Source organism: Doryrhamphus excisus, linkage group LG7 (assembly GCF_037039965.1).
Source record: "Doryrhamphus excisus strain RoL-2023G ecotype Guam linkage group LG7, RoL_Dexc_Guam_v1.1, whole genome shotgun sequence".
Lineage (NCBI taxonomy): Eukaryota > Metazoa > Chordata > Actinopteri > Syngnathiformes > Syngnathidae > Doryrhamphus > Doryrhamphus excisus.
In genome coordinates this window covers 3,943,407-3,960,230 of record NC_136363.1, presented here as the reverse complement: position 1 = coordinate 3,960,230, position 16,824 = coordinate 3,943,407, and the positions used below count along the sequence as shown (strand labels likewise).

The 16,824-nt window shown below is 37.9% G+C and overlaps 1 protein-coding gene across 1 annotated transcript in view; it reads right to left on the bottom strand.

Annotated features, from left to right (window-relative positions):
• The window catches only part of stt3b (STT3 oligosaccharyltransferase complex catalytic subunit B), a 65,416-nt gene that overhangs the window by 27,709 nt on the left and 20,883 nt on the right, over positions 1-16,824 (bottom strand). The window contains exons 2-3 of the mRNA XM_078791918.1: positions 11,116-11,224; positions 7,196-7,483 (exon numbers count right to left, since the gene is read on the bottom strand). Of these exons, the coding sequence (XP_078648044.1) occupies positions 7,196-7,483; positions 11,116-11,224 (397 nt within the window). The remainder of the gene's footprint in view (positions 1-7,195; positions 7,484-11,115; positions 11,225-16,824) is intronic.

Here is a 16,824-nt window from a genome sequence, read left to right as displayed (position 1 = left end):
CATCCACACTGGTTAGCATCTAGTTCAACTAATTAAGTGTTCCATTTCTAAATACAGCGGTACCTTGGTTAACATCCACACTGGTTAGCATCGAATTCAACTAATTAAGTGTTCCATTTCTAAATACAGCGGTATCTTGGTTAACTTCCACACTGGTTAGCATCTAGTTCAACTAATTAAGTGTTCCATTTCTAAATACAGCGGTACCTCGGTTAACATCCACCGTGGTTAGCATGTTTTTCGGTTAACATTCAAAATTTGAGCAAAAATTTGTCTTGTTTAGTGTCCAAAATACTGATTGTTTATATCAGAATTGTACACACAAATACGTGGACTCCGAGTTTTATGGCTTTAAGACCGTAGATAAGACAATTGTCAATTCATAGGTAAGTAAACACACCTCTCTGCATAGATTTTTTTGTGTAAAGGACACAGAAACTGTTTTTAAAAATTTTTTTTACTGCCCTACAAACATTATCTCCTCTTTGCAAAACTAGGTAAAAGTTATTTTAAATGTTGTTCATTTGTTATGTTATTATTTTGTGCATATAAAATTATAATTCTTATCCATAAAATGTGTTAACATTTTTATGTAGAACCGATTAATTGGATTTATATTGTTTTTTTTTTTAATGGGAAAATTTGCTTTGGTTAGAGTCCGTCTTGGTTTGAGTCCGCATGGAATGGATTGATTTTTATCTTAATCACATAAAAATGCAAATCATACTGTATTTTGCATGACCAAGACATGTGTACAATCAATAAAGTCATGGAAGAGCACTTTACTAGGGATGTTTAGTTACAGCTTTTCAATTTCTGATACCGATATCGCAGCCTTGCATATCAGCCGATACTGATACCAAACCAAGAATCAGCAAGAATCATAAATACTACCTTTATGATTTATTTGGTAGCGTGTAATTTCAGGCTTGATGAAGTCATATTACTCAAACCTATTAAAACGTTACATTTGCTGACAACACAAAAACACAGACGTGCCTCGTGGATCAGACATCTCCCGCTATCGGAAATTTTCGATTTAGGAATTCCGATCCCAATGAAATCCCTAGCAGGATACAATTTGACGGGGTACACTATAATTGAGTCAACTTCAAATGGGTTATTAGGAGATAAAAACGAAGGAGCCAGACAATGAATCCAACGATGGGATTATAAGGAGAATTAACAAGCATTTATGAGGAAGAAAGTAGACGGCCACAAAGTGCAATAATGACACAGGCAAAAAGATTGTGGAGTAAAAGAAATATATGAAGAAGAAAAAAAAAAAAAAGAGAACAAAGAGCAAAGCAATGTCACGGACAACAGAAGACAAAGCCAATTAAGGGAGAAGAAAGGGAAAGAAAGATGGCGAGGAGGAAAAAGCAAAGACAAATTTGGGTAAATGAGACTGATAATTAGAAGCAGTGGTGCATGGCCAGGAGGTTTGTTTTTCAGACCACTTGGCAAATGGAACACAGCACAAGAAGGAGCGGATGAGTAATCACTTTGGATGGACATCACCAGAAGTGACAGACTTACACCATCAGGACTCCAGTGACCATGGACTGTACCATTTTTGCTCTTTTTTTTTTCCCACCCACCCACCCACCCACCCGCCCAACCCAAAAACTGAGATGGCTATGGTAGAACTTAGTCAAAGTCAAGTGTTACAACAATAGCCACGTATACATGGACCTAAATATTCCAATTCCTCATGTAAACATTGGAACTGATGTGGAATGAGATTGGGAGTTCGGTGAACTTGCTGACCAGAATCGGTGCTGGACTGCTGTGGAAAGTTTGTTTTTGATTCGAACTAAATTTCAAGACTGGACGAAGGAAAAACTGGGAATACTGAGTTATTCCAACAAGTGAAAGAAAAACTGGAGGAAGTCGGTATCACGTGATGTTGGTGTTTACGCTTTACTGGGCATGCCCCATTGACTATTCTGGTTGATTATAGCGCCGCATGTAGACATGCCATTGGAATATTCTTTTCCATGTATACCATTCCTTTCGGAAAGGCCATTCAGAAAGATTCCATTCGGAAAGAGAAAAACTCCTCATGTAAACATTGGAACTGATGTGGAATGAGATTGGGAGTTCGGTGAACTTGCTGACCAGAATCGGCGCTGGACTGCTGTGGAAAGTTTGTTTTTGATTCAAACTAAATTTCAAGACTGGACGAAGGAAAAACTGGGAATACGGAGTTATTCCAACAAGTGAAAAAAAAACTGGAGGAAGTCGGTATCACGTGATGTTGGTGTTTACGCTTTACTGGGCATGCCCCATTGACTATTCTGGTTGATTATAGCGGTGCATGTAGACATGCCATTGGAATATTCTTTTCCATGTATACCATTCCTTTCGGAAAGATTCCATTTGGAAAAAGAAAAACTCATGTCAATGTGGCTACTAATACATGTTGTCGCTTCTGTTTTTATGGCGACGACAAAAAAAGGAATTCACGCGCGCTTTTTGACTGCTTAGACACGGCACAATAAAAGCGAAAATATGACAGGTCACAACGGCCAGCAGCCGACGTGACAGATCCTCTCTTTAAAAGATTTAAGCGCAGGCCGATCACGGATTCAGCGCTTGTACTCTCGAGGAGCAAACATGCCTGAAAGAATTGCTGACCTGTTCAGCTTTAAAAAAAAAAAAAAAAAGGCAGCTCAGTGGGTGAGCAGCATGCAGCTGATACAGGTTTAATAAAAAAAAAAAAGAGACATAAGGAGAATGAACAATAAGAAATGATTCTGGAATCTACTGCTGTTTTCTGACATGGTTTTCATCTATTTGAATGTTGTCTTGAATATGAATATGAATGTGTTGCGTGATAATGGGTTTGTTTACTTAGGACATGAGGTCAATGGCAAACAGAAGCTAACCTAATGTTCTGTATTGTGCAGGTTGATATGATCAAAATAAAAAAAATTCCACAGTGGAAACTAGTCTGTAGGATAATAACCAGGAACACACAAATCAGATTTTTAACTTTCGATCTGATTCCAATATTGCAGCCTTGAAAATTGTTACTTCTTGATCACAGGCCAATCACAGGGCACATATAGACAAACAACCATTCACACTCACATTCATACCTATGGACAATTTGGAGTCGCTAATTAACCTAGCATGTTTTTGGAATGTGGGAGGAAACCGGAGTACCCGGAGAAAACCCACGCATGCACGGGGAGAAATTCCACACAGTGGCACCTCACTGTGAGACCTGTGTGCTAACCACTTGACCACCGTGCAGCCTTAAAAACAAATTAATGACATTAATTAAAAATCTATACAGTGTTTATATTTAATGGACTGAAAAAAAGGTTAAGAACCCCTGGTTTAAACCAAAACAAAAAAAGTGTTGTTTTATGGTAATGGTTTAATTTCATTTGAACATGCATCAGATTACAATTGAATGCATCACATAATCAGTTCACAGTTCCACATGTCCAAAAAGGAGTAGAAAGAAGCAAAGCTTATTAAATCCTACCCCTCCATCTGGTACTTTTACAATTAGTAACTGTTACATTTGCTCACTTCCTGCTTTCCTAATATAGTTTGTTAGTTTTTTTTTTAATTTTTATCCTAATATAATTTGTCTTCCTGCTTTCCTAATATAGTTTGTTAGTTTTTTTGTACATTTTTTTAATTTTTATTTTTAGCCTAATATAATTTGTTTTTTAATTAAAATTAGAATTTTAAAATTTTTATTTTAAATTAAACAAAACTAAAATTAAAATTTTAAAATTATTTTTTTTAAATTTCTGGTACTTTTACAATCAGTAACTGTTACATTTGTAACTTGTATACTTCCTGCTTTCCTAATATAGTTTTTTTTTATTATTATTATTTTACTTCCTGTTTTCCATAATAAAGTTTAAGGTTGTTTTTTTTTTGTTAATTTTTTAATTTCGTAATTTTTTGTCCCGTACCGAAGTGCGAGGTGATATAACCATTTGTCAAATACTTTTTTTGTGGTCCTATTGTATCATAACATTTGTTCACTTCCTGCTTTCCTAATATAATTTTCTTTTTTATTATTATTTTTTATTTTACCGTTAATTTTATCATACTGAAGTACGGGGTGATATTACCATACAGTGATACCATTCATTTTTACATAAAAAAGATCCCCCCCCAATATAACACCATAAAGATCGACAATTTTCACATTTGTGTGTCCGTGTGTTAAATTTTCATTCAACGCGTACCCTCCTTGGTGGAACAACTCATCGTCACGAGTTGCATCATCACCTCTTTGTGCCTCTCGAGTGCAAAAAAAACAAAAAAACAACGCAAAATATGTATGGGAGTGAGCGTATAAATACATCTATGGTATCGGATGAGCTAATATGCAACTACTCCACAAGGATAGCAGCAAACGCAACAACAAAATTACGTCGCACTTTCCACTCCACTCACACAGCGTGCCGTGTTGGGTGTGCGGAGACGACTACGTTCGCCGATACTGTCCGTGAAGTACGCCGGTGGGCCCCATCCCTGAAGAAGATTAACACAGGTAATAACCTGACTTGGTGGAGTCCCACCCTCCCAACGCTCTTGTAATCAGTCAATTACTGGGATTTCAAAAAGAAAAAGTAGCAAAACAGCAATAATGTAAGGAAAAACCAACCAACATTTCATTCATTTTTCCCCTTTGCATTGAAGTTCAAGTGAAAAATGTAACCTGTACATCTGTACTCTGTGCATTTTCCAGCATCAGCATGTACATATTTTTTTAAAGGAATGCAATTCTTAGTTAAAACATTGAAAGGCTTTGGTAGCATTAAAAACCTAATCCCCTTATCTCAGTTCCATGAGAATTGCAAAGAAAGATGTTCAGTCTGTATTTTTTCCTTTCCCTTGTGATTAAGGATGAAAGTAAACGATTAAAATCCTACTTGAGTAAATGCAACACAACAAAACCCCCCACTTTGATTCTCATAAAAAAAAAACGATGGCTTTTTTGTATACGGACATGCGAGATGTTGAGCAGCTGCTGGTGTTGTTTACATGAAATAAGTGGACATCAAAAATCATCAAAACTGCAAATATTCTACTACAAGACAAACATTTCAATATGACCATTACACTGTATGAGTCCAGACCAGGGGTGGGCAAACTACGGCCCGGGGGCCACATCCGGCCCGCCAAGTGTTTGAATACGGCCCGCCCAATCTTTCCAAAGTATTTCATTTAAAGTCAACATACAACCTGGCATCATGGCCTGAGCCAACCTTTTGATGGTTTTATCAATTTTGTTTTTTGACATGGTCAAGTAAAAGCTAAAATGCTACTATGCTAATATTAGCATGCCAGGAATGCTAACATGCCAAATTTAGCTTGATAATATCGAGAATGATAGTGGTAAGTGTTAATATATGTGTCTAACATGAAGAGTAAAAATGCAAGTATGCTAACGCTACCATGCTAGCAATGCTAACAACAATGCCTAGCTATGAAAATTGATAAAATGCTACTACGCGGTTGCCATGCTAGTAATGTTAACATGCGAATATCTTATGAAAGTTTTCATAATCAAAAGCTAAAATGCTACTATGCTAATATTAGCATGCCAACTTTAGCATGATAACATCTAGAATGATAGTGGTGTTTATATATGTGTCTAACATGAAAAGAGTAAAAATGCTAGCAATGCTAACAACAATGTCTAACTATGAAAATGGATAAAATGCTACTATGCGGTTGCCACGCTAGTAATGTTAACATGCAAATATCAATCATGAAAGTTTTCACAAGTAAAAGCTAAAATGCTACTATGCTAATATTAGCATGCCAACTTTAGCATGATAACATCTAGAACGATAGTGGTGTTTATATATGTGTCTAACATGAAAAGAGTAAAAATGCTAGGATGCTAACGCTACCATGCTAGCAATGCTAACAACAATGCCTAGCTATGAAAATTGATAAAATGCTACTACGCGGTTGCCATGCTAGTAATGTTAACATGCGAATATCTTATGAAAGTTTTCATAATCAAAAGCTAAAATGCTACTATGCTAATATTAGCATGCCAACTTTAGCATGATAACATCTAGAATGATAGTGGTGTTTATATATGTGTCTAACATGAAAAGTGTAAAAATGCTAGCAATGCTAACAACAATGTCTAACTATGAAAATGGATAAAATGCTACTATGCGGTTGCCACGCTAGTAATGTTAACATGCAAATATCTATCATGAAAGTTTTCACAAGTAAAAGCTAAAATGATACTATGCTAATATTAGCATGCCAACTTTAGCATGATAACATCTAGAACGATAGTGGTGTTTATATATGTGTCTAACATGAAAAGAGTAAAAATGCTAGGATGCCAATGTTACCATGCTAGCAATGCTAACAACAATGTCTAGCTATGAAAATGGTTAAAATGCTACTATGCGGTTGCCATGCTAGTAATGTCAACATGCAAATATCGATCATGAAAGTTTTCACAAGTAAAAGCTAAAATGCTACTATGCTAATATTAGCATGCCAGGAATGCTAACACGCCAACTTTAGCATCGTAACATCTAGAATGATAGTGGTAAGGGGTTATATATGTGTCAATGTTACCATGCTAGCAATGCTAACATGCCAACAACCCATCATGATAGCATAATGTACAGGGAAGGCTAAATGTCCCAAACAAGTGGAGTACAAATGTACAAATGCCGAAAATGTAAAGCAAAAAAAAAAAGTAGGAGAGGAGAGGAGCTAGATGTTGTATTGTATTCTTAAAGGTCATGTTCTTTTCAACATCTGCCATTACTGGGACTCCTCATGGTCGGCATAGAAACCCTGTTCGCCTTTCAAGACTTCTGATTTATTATTCATCATCTGAGCCGGGCCACCTTTCTGACAGTATAAACAAAGCAATGAAGAGTCATATAGCGATATATATATATATATATATATATATACATACACATACTATATATATATATATATATATATACATACATACTATATATATATATACAGAGATTTAAACAGATCATTCAAAGCTGCGTGTTCCTTAATGGCTTAGCAAAGTATGTAAGAATTATACAGCTTTAATGAATACCCATATTTATGCAGCTGACCTTGGGTGTTTTTTTTTGTTGAATTTAAATGCTCTGATGCAGACATTGAAAAGCCTCCTCCACCAATTAGGAGCCGTTCCATCAAGAATACATACCCAGAGGTAGTAGGTGAACTGCAGGGCAAAGATGGCAATGCCCTCGTTGTCAAACGAGCCGGCGACGGAGCGAGAGATGTAGCCGGGGACGATGGCAATGAAGCAGGCTGCCAGCAGTCCTGCACCCTGGTTCCACAGCTCTCGCGTCAGCAGGAAGGTGGAGATGGCGGTGAGGCCGCTGAATACCGGCGCCAGGAAGACGCACACGTCTCGGATGTGCACCGTGATGTGAAGCAAGTTGAGCACATAGTGGATAAGCCCGGCTGTCACCATTAAACCCGGGTATACCTGTGGAGGCGGGCAGAGAGGGAGGGAAGGTGGTAAGAAGCAAATAATAAAAAGTCATCATCATGTGAAAAGGCTGATACTGACACAAAGAGTGTTAAATAATATGTTTAATAATATAAATTTGGCAGAATTTGTGTCTGTAAGTAATGTGTAACTGTCTTTTTATGACCTGTGTTATTTTAGACAGTGTTTAATTATATCTAGCTTGGTGGCAACCACATACAAATACACTAGAATTGGGCGATATGGACCTTAGCAGAGTAAATACCGTATTTTCTGGACTATAAGTCGCTCCGAAGTATAAGTCGCACAAGGCAAAAAAATGCATAAATAGGTAGAAAAAAAATATAAGTCGCAGTCGAGTATAAGTGGCATTTTTTGCAGGTAATTTATTTGACAAACTACTTGACCAAAACAGACATACTGTACAAGTATACACTCTTTATTGCCCTCTGGTTCTACCATATCTTACTTATTGTATGGAAATATGGTGCTAATAACTATAAAAGCAATCTTCACTCGCTAAATGTACTGAAAAAAAAAGGTCAGTAAGGATAATTCATAATGCCGCCTACACAGAACATACTAACTCCTTAGTTCTAAAATCACAAATACTTCAACTTGCTGATATAGTTCATCTTCAAAATAATGCATAAGGCTAAAAATAACCAATTAAAAAAAAAAATTAAAAATAAATTAAAAAATTTATATTGATATAAATTAATATATATAAAAATAAAAATAGTAGTATAAATAAAATTGAAAAATTAAAAAAAAATAAAAAAAAACAAAAAACCCCAACTTAAACTATATTAGGAAAGCAGGAAGTGAACAAATGTAACAGATACTGATTGTAAAAGTACCAGATGGAGGGGTAGGATTTAATAAGCTTTGCTTCTTCCTACTCCTTTTGGACATGTGGAACTGTGAACTGATTATGTGATGCATTCAATTGTCATCTGATGCATGTTCAAATGAAATAAAACCATTACCATTACCAAGTTCTAACAATAAAAGAATATAGAACAGGCTGAGTATGTGTAAGATATGCTAACACAATGGCTATTCAGCTACACAAAAAATAAACATGAACAGAAAAGGTGTCCAGTGTTTATGTGGATTATGTTAACAAACAGTCGCAGGAACTACCAAACTATTAAAAAAATGCGACTTTTACTGCAGTAAAAAACACAACAGTAAATACTATCCCAGCATCTTTGAATGCGTCTTAGGTGACTTATTTACATTTTACTTCATGTAACCACTTTTATGTTTAAAAATGCTTCATTCAAGGTGCAGCCATCAAATTTGAAGCGCAGCGTCGAGGGGATTACGTTATACTCTTTAGCGAGCTAAAAGTTGTCAAAGTGGTAAAGACCGGCTGTTCCCATTACGACTCGCGACGGCACATTGTTGGTCTTGAGTGCTTGGTAAAAAAAAAAAAAAAAAAACATGTCAGCCATGTCCCTGATGTGTGGTTCACATTATCAGCAATCTACGCATTTTTGCCTTGCTGTTCATCAAGTCGGGTTTCCCATCTGTAAATTGGGCAGCGCCTGAGAGACCTGAGCTTCATCGAGTACGATACAAATCCAGCACGGCTTGCACCTACGCCGAGTTGATTAATATCAAGATAATTACCAATTATCTTAATCTCAATGGAACAGGTTCTGTACACGTTGCTGAGCGAGTTTCACTTTACTGCTAAGTCGAATTTGCATACAATTTTTGGACTCTTCGTGCATAATTTATCACCTCTTCTCACCAAATTGTATTCATTTAGTGATAAGTTAAGTAGTTTATAAAAAACATAAGCTTCATATGACAACAGCTTTCACCAAAAAAAATGCACTTGTGTCATCGACCTTAGAGCAACAAAGCTTTGTTTATTTTCTCTATAGTGTTCTGTTGTTGGAGTGTAACAAGAAAGCATTTCTTTATCTATGGAGAAAGGGTGTCTGGCAGTTCCCCTCCGCAGAGTGGAGGGTGGGTGGTAGTGAAATGGAAATGAGCTCGACTGGTCCAGGCAGACAAAGGCTGGGACCGAAAAAGGAAGGCAGCATTGAAAATATTGCAAAAGCACAATAAGGAAAATGACAAAAGATTAAAAGACAGACAAAAGACAGCAAAAAATGGCAGAGATAGACAAATAGATGAGACAAGATACTTTATTCATGTCCAATAGAGACATTTCCAGGCAGCTTTGCAAAAATGGGAACGCAAGGGGTACAGGAAATGGACTGACGAACTTAAACAATAGCCACGTTTACATGGACCAAAAATATTCCAATTCAATTCAGGTTATTTACTCAAACGGAAAAGAATCTTTGTATACACCTCATTCCCAAAGAAAAGTGCCAATCCGAATGAATATATAATGGGATTCCCAGGGGTGGAATATTCCTTTCCCCAATCCGATTGAGGTATCTTGCACCTAGCAAGACATCTTCAAGTCCCAAAAGTGTTAAGGCAGTCCCATAGTGTCCCCACATAATGCCATGTGTGTATTTGCCTTTAGATATCAGTAAATTAGCTAAAATGCTAACATGTTAACCAAAGAGACCAGGGTTGAATTCCACCCTCGGCCATCTCTGTGTGGAGTTTGCATGTTTTCCCCGTGCATGCGTGGGTTTTTTCTCCGGGTACTCCGGTTTCCTCCCACATTCCAAAAACATGCTAGGTTAATTAGCGACTCCAAATTGTCCACAGGTATGAATGTTAGAAAATGTCCCTGAAATGCTGTGTTAGAAAATGCTATCATGCCAATGGCTACCATGCTAGCACCTAGCAAGACATCTTCAAGTCCCAAAAGTGTTAAGGCAGTCCCACAGTGTCCCCACATAATGCCATGTGTGTATTTGCCTTCAGATATCAGTAAATTAGCTAAAATGCTAACATGTTAACCAAGGAGACCAGGGTTCAATTCCACCCTCGGCCATCTCTGTGTGGAGTTTGCATGTTCTCACCGTGCATGCGTGGGTTTTTTCTCCGGGTACTCCGGTTTCCTCCCACATTCCAAAAACATGCTAGATTAATTAGCGACTCCAAATTGTTCATAGGTATGAATGTTAGAAAATGTCCCTGAAATGCTGTGTTAGAAAATGCTATCATGCCAATGGCTACCATGCTAGCACCTAGCAAGACATCTTCAAGTCCCAAAAGTGTTAAGGCAGTCCCATAGTGTGCCCACATAATGCCATGTGTGTATTTGCCTTTAGATATCAGTAAATTAGCTAAAATGCTAACATGTTAACCAAAGAGACCAGGGTTCAATTCCACCCTCGGCCATCTCTGTGTGGAGTTTGCATGTTCTCCCCGTGCATGCGTGGGTTTTTTCTCCGGGTACTCCGGTTTCCTCCCACATTCCAAAAACATGCTAGGTTAATTAGCGACTCCAAATTGTCCATAGGTATGAATGTGAGTGTGAATGGTTGTTTGTCTATATGTGCCCTGTGATTGGCTGGCCACCAGTCAGTCCAGGGTGTAACCCCGCCTCTCGCCCCGAATACAGCTGGTATAGGCTCCAGCACCCCCCGTATCACCCTTGTGAGGATAAGCGGTAGAATATGAACGAATTAATGGTTGGTACTGAAGGGTTCCGATAGGGTTCGTATAGTTACGGCGGGACTTACCGTGCCACCCACAATCCTTCCCAACGGGTACCACGCTCTTTCGTCAAACCAGTTGAGAAACTCATAGAAACCATTAGTTGTGAGATGATGCGTTGATCTGTAGTTGAACCTGAGGACACACAGACAGACAAAAAAAAGAGAGGGTTTAAATCCAAGACGGAGAGAATATGGCCGTGCACAAAAAGGGAAAAGACTTGCATTTTTTGTCGCACGGTTTTGCCAAATACTAATATACGTATGAGTGCTACTTAACATTTTCCGGAGGCAGACAGAATTGGGTAAGTAAGCTGCAGTGACTTTTGCCTTGTTTAAAAGAAGCTCAGAATCTCATGTGAGCCTTTGCGGTGATGCCAACTGCCCTAAGGTTAGCTTCAAGTTCATTTATTATATATATATATATATTTATTATAAACAGGAACGGATGGCAGGCAATGGCACACTGTGGAATTATTCGGATTATTCAAATCATTCTAACTGCAATCTACTGCATAGGCTGAGGTGAAAATGCACAAAATGGAGCAAAAAGACAAAAAGAGATGTAAGAAATCCGGGGGAACAACAACAATGCGTTGAGGTATGTACCCACACTTCCCTAACACTGTGATGCCGAGGGAGCTGGAACACAGTCAAGTGCCAGAATAAAAGAGGCTATAGACTGCTGCCAATATGAATAAAATGTATACTGTAGACAGTACCGATTCACCCCCCCCCCCCCTCTCGTTGACGTGGTTTGATCTGCACCGAGCTCAGATGAAGGGCGATGGCTCTGATACAATTCATTATGAATGCGAAGCGAGCTCTTGGCAAGACAAGAAAGGGAAGGTGATTGTCGTGGTTCATGCTAACAGAGATGTATAACCCAAGCAAAGGGAACATTACCAAGATATACTTATGCTAATTAGGTAGCACAGCTAAGAGCCAGAGATGCGATGGATAAACAGCTCTCTCGCACAGAAAAATATTAAAAAAAAAAAAAAAAACAAGCCAAAACTTTACAAGCATGCAAACTGGTGTACATAAGCAATCAAAAAAGAACAGACAAAAAAAGAAACAAGGACAAAAATTATATACTTTGAATACTTTAGGGTAAATATATATATTTGAGTTCTTAACCATGAAAAAATGCCATGGTAGGGTTTGAATGCCTTAAAGAATAATTAGCATGCTAACTCCTAGCATGATAGCACTGTCTGCTTAAGTTTATATACATAAATAACGCTAGTACGCGCATGTTCACGTGCTAGCAAAATGCTAACAACAATGTCTAGCTATGAAAATGTTAAAATGCTACTATGCGGTTGCCAAGCTAGTAACGTTAACATGTGAATATCTATAATTAAAGTTTGCATAAATGATAGCTAAAATGCTATGATGCTAATATTAGCATGCCAGGCATGCTAACATGCCAACTTTAGCATGATAACATCGAGAATGATAGTGGTGTTTATATATGTGTGTAACATGAAAAGAGTAAAAATGCTAGCAATGCTAACAACAATATCTTGGTATGAAAATGGTTAAAATGCTATTATGCGGTTGTCATGCTAGCAATGTTAACATGCGGATATCTATCATAAAATTTTCACAAGTAAAAGCTAAAATGCTTTTATTAATATTAGCATGCCAGGAATGCTGAGATGCCAACTTTAGCATAACATCTAGAACGATAGTGGTAAGTGTTTATATATGTGTCTAACATGAAAAGAGTAAAAAATGCTAGTATGCCAATGTTACCATGCTAGCAATGCTAACAACAATGTCTAGTTATGAAAATGGATAAAATGCTACTATGTGTTTGCCATGCTGGTAATGTCAACATGTAACATCTATCATGAAAGTTTTCATAAGTAAAAGCTAAAATGCTACTATGCTAATATTAGCATGCTAGGAATGCTAACATGCCAGCTTTAGCATGATAACATCTAGAACGATAGTGGTAAGTGTTTATATACGTGTCTAACATGAAATGAGTAAAAATGCTAGTATGCCAATGTTACCATGCTAGCAATGCTAACAACGTCTTGCTATGAAAATGGATAAAATTCTATTATGCGGTTGCCATGCTAGTAATGTTAACATGCGAATATCTATCATGAAAGTTTTTCCAAGTAAAAGCTAAAATGCTACTATGCTAATATTAGCATGCCAGGAATGCTAACATGCCAACTTTAGCATGATAACATCTAGAATGATAGTGGTAAGCGTTTATATATGCGTCTAACATGTTACCAATGTTACCATGCTAGCAATGCTAACATGCCAACAACCCAGCATGATAGCATAATGTACAGGGAAGGCTAAATGTCCCAAACAAGTGGAGTACAAATGTCGGAAATGGTCCTTTTCTCGCAATGTTCAAAAATCCTTTAAAAATAAAATCCTGGATTCAGACTGTAATCCGGGTCACCCCCAAAATATCAGTTCTTCCATATCCCAGTTCAGACAGTTCATGAAAATTTAATCCATATTAATTTAGGGAAAAAAACAAACAGATAAAGGCCAGCAAAAATGACACTTGGTGGAGGAAACAAACGCTTCTCGAGGTAGTTTGTTGCACCTTTTTTCGTGCAAACTACGTTTCGGTTATGCCAACAGCCACTTACGCCGGAGTCTGTCAACCAGTCCCAAGGGGACTCGACAAAGTAGTTGCGCTGAATAATGAAAATAATTGCAATTAATTCATGCATCATCATTCCACTGGCTCATTCTCATCCCTGTTACTTTGTGTTAACATTCACAACTGCATATGTAGTATTTATTATTCATGTACAGCTGCCACATACACTGCTGCTGCTGCTGTTTATTGTCGCTGATGACGACATGTTTATGGACTATGAATTATAGCCTAAACTCTTTGTACCAGAGTATTTAGATATGATTATGGCAATAGAAAATTTGCTGCATAGAAAGACAAACTGAGATATGGGCCATCATTTAAATAGGAAAATTAGCTGTGACATGTTGTGGAAGTGGTAACTCGGGACTCCATGCTAGCATCAAAATTGATTTTAATCAAGGCTTTTTTTTTTTTTTTTTTCCTTTGTTGAGATGTTGAGAGAGTCATCAGCAGCAGCATGACTAAGCACACTGGATCGGCCGGCATCGACTATGTGACCAGATACACGATCATTTCCTTTTCAGTAGACTTTTGGCTCCGAGGGTCTAATCAGCTCACTGACTAATTCATCATCCCTGCTTAAACATCACAAAACAACAGACTCCCAATAGACCCGACAGGAAAAGGAAGCACATAAAACACCCGCTTCTCAGAGTGGAAAATCCTCAAAGCAAGTTCAAGTGTTGAAAAAGATGCGAGGTAATTGCTAAGCAAGGTAAGCAAGTCATTTAGTAGAGAAGGATTATTGGCAACACAATAATAACAACACTATAAATATTCAACTGGTTTACTCCGAGATGCAACCAACTGCATAATATGAAGTTAAATAAGACGTACAGTTACATTAGCATCATGAGCATGTTCATGTAATGTGTTTCAACAGATATATTCATAATTATTGACCCATCTGGAGTGGAGGAAGGCCTGTCACGATCATCTTGCTGGACCATAATTGTCCTACGAATTGTTACTGATAAACAATATTATTGTCAATTATTTTCACACAATTTCTCTATTAAATATAATGGTAATGGTTTTATTTCATTTGAACATGCATCAGATGACAATTGAATGCATCGCATAATCAGTTCACAGTTCCACATGTCCAAAAGGAGTAGGAAGAAGCAAAGCTTATTAAATCCTACCCCTCCATCTGGTACTTTTACAATTAGTAACTGTCACATTTGTTCACTTCCTGCTTTCCTAATATAGTTTAAGTTGGGTTTTTTTTATTTTGTTTGGTTAATTTTTTTGTTTTTTGTTTTAGATTTTTATTTTTTTTTAATTCATTTTTTTATTTTTTTAATTATTATATTTTTATTTGTACTCCGGTTTCCTCCCACATTCCAAAAACATGCTATGTTAATTGGTAATGGTTTAATATCATTTGAACATGCATCAGATTACAATTGAATGCATCCCATAATCAGTTCACAGTTCCACATGTCCAAAAGAAGTAGGAAGAAGCAAAGCTTATTAAATCCTACCCCTCCATCTGGTACTTTTACAATCAATAACTGTTTCATTTGTTCACTTCCTGCTTTCCATAATGCAGTTTAAGTTTTTTTTTTGTTTTTTTTGTACCGAAGTACGAGGTGATATGAACATACAATGACATTATGTGTACTATAGTAACTGTCAATATGGTGATAATATATGGCATAATAATGCAAGTACACCATATCAAAAGCAATAAACTTGAATTTTTCAATAGTATTTAACATTGCAAATGGACTGTCCCAAACAGAGAAGAAAGAGAATCATTCAGAGTGCAGACCTCCGCCAAGCGCAATAACCTGCTCAAACTTTTGAGTATTTTAACTCCTCAAAGTTGACCATTTTCAGTATTGTGTCAGAGACATGTGACTACCAAGTGGCCCCAGTAAATTCACTAGGCACCTTGTTCCTCCTTCACTTGGTATTTTGAAAGCTGTGCTTTGCACCGGCTGATCTTTGGCATTCCAAGACTGTGTTAAAAAAAAAAAAAAAGAGGCCTATTTTGATGCGTCTTTGAAGAGGTGTTTGGGGAAACAAAAACCTCGCAGGCAGGCAAAAGCCATTAAAAAAAAAGTCTTCTGAACTGAAATGCCTCCTCATTTTTGCTCCACTTCTTTCTCCTCCTCTGCTCGCTAATGAAGTGACCCCCCTCAGCCAAGCTGCGAGTGCATCTTTGGTGGTTGAAAGCAGACAGGTGCATACACTCACTAGCAGTTTTCCTGATTACAGCAAAAGGCAAGTGTTATCTTTTCATGTTGTCAAAAATGCTGAGGTTCTCATTGGGAGTGACCAGGATGGATAGGATCACGTACATCATAGGGACATTACATGTTAGAGGCCTTGGAGATGAAGTTAGAGAGGCCAGACTGAGATGGTTGGGGCATGTCAGAGATGAGGATGCTGAGGTTCTCACTGGGAGTGACCAGGATGGATAGGATCTGGAACGAGTACATCAGAGGGACATTATACATTAGAGGCCTTGGAGATAAAGTTAGAGAGGCCAGACTGAGATGGTTGGGACATGTCAGAGATGAGGATGCTGAGGTTCTCATTGGGAGTGACCAGGATGGATAGGATCAGGTACGTCAGAGGGACATTACATGTTTAGAGGCCTTGGATATAAAGTCAGAGAGGCCAGACTGAGATGGTTGGGACATGTCAGAGATGAGGATGCTGAGGTTCTCATTGGGAGTGACCAGGATGGATAGGATCAGGAACGGGATATTACATGTTAGAGGCCTTGGAGATAAAGTCAGAGAGGCCAGACTGCGATGGTTGGGACATGTCAGAGATGAGGATGCTGAGGTTCTCATTGGGAGTGACCAGGATGGATAGGATCAGGTACGTCAGAGGGACATTACATGTTTAGAGGCCTTGGAGATAAAGTCAGAGAGGCCAGACTGAGATGGTTGGGACATGTCAGAGATGAGGATGCTGAGGTTCTCATTGGGAGTGACCAGGATGGATAGGATCAGGAACGGGATATTACATGTTAGAGGCCTTGGAGATAAAGTCAGAGAGGCCAGACTGCGATGGTTGGGACATGTCAGAGATGAGGATGCTGAGGTTCTTATTGGGAGTGACCAGGATGGATA